Here is a 6,000-nt window from a genome sequence, read left to right on the forward strand (position 1 = left end):
CAGCCAATCCATTCAGTCTATTACAATTTGTTCGATCCAATTTGATCCACGACAATCCATTTAGTAAAGTCTTTATTTTATTTTAATTTTTAATATAAGTGATACATTTACGTATAAGTTATATATGCTTCCTCTTTAAAACAATCAAGACATATAGAGAATAAATTATTTGTAAGTAGTACTATAAAGTATAAACAAATTACAACCATACATTACATTATTTACAAAATATCTCAACTTATATAATAATTGAATGTAAAATGCATTATGTTTCCTTAAAATAAACATGCAAAATTTAAAATACTTTCCAATAACAAATATAAATAGCTTAATCTAGAAAATAGAATATGTTGTATGATTTGTATCAATTATACTTTGTCATAAAATAATCACATTGTTTTGAGAAGAGTTTGAAACTAACAAGTCTCATCTACTTTTTACTAGTTTTTTTTTTTTTTTTTTTTTGAACAAAAAAAGGATCTCACGCATGTGATCATTGACCCCACCCACTTGAACTTGTAGAGCTCATGGTGTGGGGCAACCCTAGGTTTGTAAGGGTTATCCATGTCGTTACACAACATTTTTGCGAAGCACACGACTTGAACTAGACAACTCTTGTACCTAGAGGTGTGACCTAATCTGGAACTCTTATCAATGCACCACACCCACAGGGCTACATTTTACTAGTTTGGATAAAAGTGTACAATATTGTACATATTTATTGGTCTACCTTAATAATTTTCCTTTTGAAAAAAAAAATCACCTACTAAGGGTGTGTTTGTTTGGAGGTGAAATAGGGTAGATGGAAAACTTTAGAGAGAAAATAGAAAATAAAATTTTTTTGAGCATGTTTGGTTAGGTGGGGGAGGAAGGAAAATAAATGATGGAGTCATGTATTTTCTACCTGAGTCTACCAAAAAGTTTTCTACTCAAAATGAAGAGAAAATTGAATAAGGTTGAATTTTTTCTTAATTGAAATAAATACCCGTACGTACATTCTTCAAATTGTCTTTATTTATTTATTTTTTTTTTCTTTTCCACTGGACAGTACGTTGCCTCTTTTTTCTTTTTCTTTTTTCACCGGGACCGTTGCCCTTTTTTTTTTTTTTTTTTTTCCTGGGCTGTTGCCCCTTTTTTTTTTTTTAGTTTCTTTTGGTTTTCAGTACCGTCCCCCCCCCTTCTCTTTTTTTTTTTTAATTATTATTTTTATTCTTTTGTTTCTTTTGATTTTTGTTTTTTTTTTTTTTTCCTGGCAGTAACATTGCCTCTTCTATTTTGGGATATTATTTTATTTTTTAATAAATTTGAATGATGCTTTTTTTTTTTTTTTTGCGGTTATTTGTCACTTTTTTATTTTAATTAAGCATTATTCTTTAACAAGGATATATAAATAAATTTATTCAAACTCATTTTTTTCATCTTTTTACTTTTCCACTTTCAACCAAACAAAAAGGGGAGAAAATAAGATCTTTTCTACCCTCATACTTTTTCATCCTCCTACTATTTTCTATCCTCCCACTTTTTCATCTTTCCAACCAAACGAACCTTAAGAGTCTATTTGGAATTCACTTATTTTGCTGAAACTGAAAATTTTTTGTTAAAAATATAATAGATAAAAGTAAAAGTTAACTAAAATAGTACAATAAAACTTATAAATAATATCAAAAATTACAATAATACCTATAAATAATAATAAAAATAAAATAAATAATAAAATAAACTAATTTTTTAATTTTTGCCAAACCACGCTAAAAAGTCACCAACTACCTTCAGCTCTAATACAACTGAAAGCCTACCACTTTCTTCCTTTTGTCTTTCTCAAAAGGAAAAGAAAAAAAATCTAACATCATCAGTCATCAGATAAGGCAACAACATGCTCTCTGTAACCGTAAACCCCCTGAAACCCCCATTCTCCTCCACCTTCTTCAACCCTCTCAACAACCACTCCCTCCACTCTCCTCTCCCTAAAACCTCCCTTAAACCCATCTCAGCCGTTTTCTCCCCATCTGGCCAATCCCACCAACCACCCCAATACCAAAACCAAAACCAAAACCAACAACAACAACTCTATCAACCCTTCAGGCCACCCCCCTCTACCCCCCTCACCTCCCAATTCCACTCCCTCGACACCGCCAACCGCATCGACATCCTCGCCAACCGCCTCGGCCTATGGTTCGAGTACGCCCCATTAATCCCCACCCTCATCCGGGAAGGCTTCACCCCTTCTTCCCTCGAAGAAGCCACCGGCATTTCCGGCGTCGAACAGAACAGGTTAGTGGTCGCTGCTCAAGTTCGAGACTCTCTCGTGCAGTCCACTTCCAACGACCCTGAATTGCTCGCTTCGTTCGACCTCGGCGGTGCCGAATTGCTGTACGAAATTCGCCTGCTCAGTGCCCAGCAGCGTGCGGCCGCGGCGCGTTACATCGTTGATAATAAGCTTGATGCTAAGGGTACTCAAGACCTCGCTCGAGCGATGAAGGACTTCCCTCGCAGACGCGGCGATAGAGGGTGGGACAGTTTTGATTACGGTATTCCAGGTGACTGTCTTTCGTTTATGTATTATAGACAGAGTAGAGAACATATGAACCCGTCTGAGGAGAGAACTTCTGCTTTAGAATTAGCATTGGAAGTTGCTAAGAGTGAGAGAGCTAAGAACAGGGTGTTGGAAGAGTTGAAAGGGGCGTATGAAGGGAAAGGAGGGGAAGAGGGTATCGAGAGTGGGGTTCGGGTTCCGGTTGTCAGGTTGAAGATTGGTGAAGTGGCGGAGGCGAGTAGGGTGGTGGTGTTGCCGGTTTGTAGAGATGAGGAGAGGGAAATTGGGGTTTTGGATGCACCGAGGGAGTGTAGGAGTGAAGGGGAGTTTGGTGTGGTGGTGGCGGAAAAAGGGTGGAAGAGGTGGGTGGTTTTGCCGGCGTGGGAGCCCGTGGCCGGGTTAGGAAATGGGGGAGTTGTTGTGTCGTTTGTGGATGCGAGGGTATTGCCTTGGAAGGCGAATAGGTGGTATAATGAGGAGGCTATATTGGTGGTGGCTGATAGGAGTAGGAAGGAGGTGGCTGCAGATGATGGGTTTTATTTGGTGGCAATTGATAGTAATGGTGAGGGCTTGAAGGTTGAAAGAGGGTCGGCATTGAAGGAAAAGGGTGTGACGGAGAGTTTAGGGACTGTGGTGTTGGTGGTTAGGCCACCAAGAGAAGAGACTGATGATCAATTGGCTGATGAAGATTGGGAGTGAGGTAGAGTAATACTATGTTAGTATCGGTATTACTAGTGGAGATTGAAGCAAGTCTTGTAGAATTTTAGCAATGGTGGAAGCTTGAAGTTCTGTCAGATGGACTTCAAATTAATGACCTCTAGAAGGGGTTTTTTGTTTTCTTTCTCCATTGTTGCCAAAGATGGCTCTTGTTTAACTTAAAATCTTGTTGTAATCTTCTATTTTATTTTTTAATAGGGAATTTTGCCCTTTTGTATTCTTGCTTCTATTTGTATTCATAAAATACAATATGATATATATTCACTACATTTTTCTTTTCCTTTTACGTTGTTGCAGACGTGCTTGTTAGTTATATAATGCTTGCCTTAAGTATTCACAATCTACAGCAAATGTATAATCATCTTTTTGTTAACCATTAGGAGTGTGTTTCTTGTATATACTACCTAGCAATACATTTCTTCTGGTCTTTCAATTGTAATGGAAAAGTTCATCTTCTTGTATTTCTTTGTTCGTAATGCAATTTTATTGATTGAGATATCAATGTTAGATATGCAAACTACAGAACAACAGACAGGACCCCAGAGCTCTTTCAAGTTTATAAGACTACAATATCAGTACTTGTATCTTTATTATAAATTGATTCTGTGCCTTTTGTATAAATCTCATGATCGTTTGATTTGCATAACCTTTGTTTACCAAAGATCAGAATGTAGTTTATTTAGCTGTCACTACCATTTAATTATAGCTGTCGTGTTAGCTAGAGAATGGAGTGGCTGCCAGCAGTTTGATGAGTCATCCATATCAGTTTTTAAAGGGAATAGCAGTGTCTTGAGAGGTTACCATAGATCATGTCAGGAGTGAAAAATTACAATAACCTCAATAGATGTTGCCACTGGCCTTCTAATGTATGAAAGAAACAACTTGAGAAGCTTCCACTAAGGTCATCAATTAGCCACATCAAGAACAGAAAGAGAATACCACTACTTCAGTTGCTGTGAGGGAGGGGTTGAATAACCATTTCAGTGATATAAAGGACACAAGATTGCTGTTCTCTGGCCCTTCTCATCTGTTGGCAGAATCACTTAACAATATCCAATCATCAAGGTAAAACAGGCGAGTTCTTGTATTTTCTCTCATTTAATATTTCTACTAACTACATTCTCAAGTACAACATAGGGTACTATATCAGACGACCATGTTTATTTTCTTGTGGAGTTGACTAATTGTGTTGTAGACTTGTAGTCTCAATGTTTAATTAGGGGAAGTGTTTTATAGGCAATGTATTTGTGGAAGATGTGATGAAAAGCTTATTACCATTCTTAGCATTGATGGTGGGGTACTGAGAGGCATCGTTCCTGTGATAATCCTTGCCTTTCTTGAATACCAGCTTCAAGTTTTTGTGGAATCTATCCATGCTTATGCTTTATGTTTAATGGTTATGTAGAACCTGATTTAGAACGTTAGCCTAGTTTCATTATCTGAAATAGACCACGGGGATTTTCTTCTTTCATTATTCTCCTAAATAGAAATTAGATGATGAAGATGCTAGTATGGCAGACTACATTGACTCCACTACTGGGACTAGCACAGGAGACGTTGCCATAGCTATGCTTGGCACACCAAATGAAAGCAACTGACCATTGTTCACTGCGAAAGATTTTGGACAAAGTTTGGCTCCAAACTGGTTTTGAGCTATCTTTTCTAATCCATTACATGATGATTTATAAGACAATCCATGTGCAGTATTTAAAAAAATCACATAACTCATTTGAAAAAGTCATATGACTAAAACTACAAATGGATGGTCTCTTCAATCATACCATGGGTAGCAAGATAGCTCCAAATTAGTTTGGAGCCAAACCTTTTCCAAAGATATTAACTAACTTTTATCTGGAAGAAAGTCCACTTGTTTTATCCCCAGAAATCAAAACATGATCTACAGCTTGTCAAAATGTAGGCTGCAAACTGTAGCATTTTGTTTGGAAATAATATCAGAAACTTATTTTTCCAAAGTTGAGAGAGAGCCTATGAGAAGGAAATCATTTGAGTTCTTTATATTTTTCAGGTATAACTTCCACTGGTATGACATGATAACAAAATGGGTCAAATCAATATGGAACAGTCATGGTGCAGTTGTGTACCCTTAAGTGGAGTGGACAGCTTCATCAAATGGGTTAAAAAAGTAGCATATCGTCTCAAATATAATGGCAATTATCTGCACAGATAAGTCAGATATGATCAGAGGAAAAAAGTATATTGAGAAGCCAACCAATGTGATAACTCCCTGCGAAATTCAATGACTGCTATATAACATGATTGAATGATTTAATTTACATTTCATAATTTGCTTGCATTGTGAGAGGTGACCAGGGAAATATCTCAAAATGATACATTCTTTAACAAAATGGATCATGGTAAGCTTCATGTTCTCTCCCTCGGTGCCTTAAGGGAAGTGGTACGTTTGATATTCAATTTTTTTACCACGAAATTCAGGGTGCTCCTGAATCCATCTTTCCATGGAAGGGTCTTTGGAAAGTAAAGGTTCCTAAAAGGGTTGCTTACTTTGTGTGGATAGTAGCTTTATGTCAGATTCTTACTTTGGATAACCTCATGAGAAGGGGTTTGCTTGTAGTAAATCGATGTTGTATGTGCCGCTTTACAGGGGAATCGATGGACGACCTTATTCTTCATTGTGATGTAGCTCATGCTTTGTGGGTGAATATGTTTCAGATTTTTGAAGTTCAATGGGTCATGCTAGGCAATTTTGTTGGAGATATTAGCTTAGGAAG

General features: G+C 37.1%; 1 protein-coding gene across 1 annotated transcript; it reads left to right on the forward strand.

Moving 5' to 3' along the window:
• The first annotated feature begins 1,784 nt into the window (after positions 1 to 1,784).
• LOC115982337 (rubisco accumulation factor 1.1, chloroplastic-like) lies at positions 1,785 to 3,536 on the forward strand. Its single transcript, XM_031104913.1, has one exon. It carries the CDS (start codon positions 1,874 to 1,876, stop codon positions 3,230 to 3,232), a length of 1,359 nt encoding a protein of 452 aa, XP_030960773.1. The 5' UTR covers positions 1,785 to 1,873; the 3' UTR covers positions 3,233 to 3,536.
• Positions 3,537 to 6,000: the final 2,464 nt, after the last annotated feature.

The sequence above is a fragment of the Quercus lobata genome, chromosome 3 (assembly GCF_001633185.2).
Source record: "Quercus lobata isolate SW786 chromosome 3, ValleyOak3.0 Primary Assembly, whole genome shotgun sequence".
NCBI classification, from domain to species: Eukaryota; Viridiplantae; Streptophyta; class Magnoliopsida; order Fagales; family Fagaceae; genus Quercus; species Quercus lobata.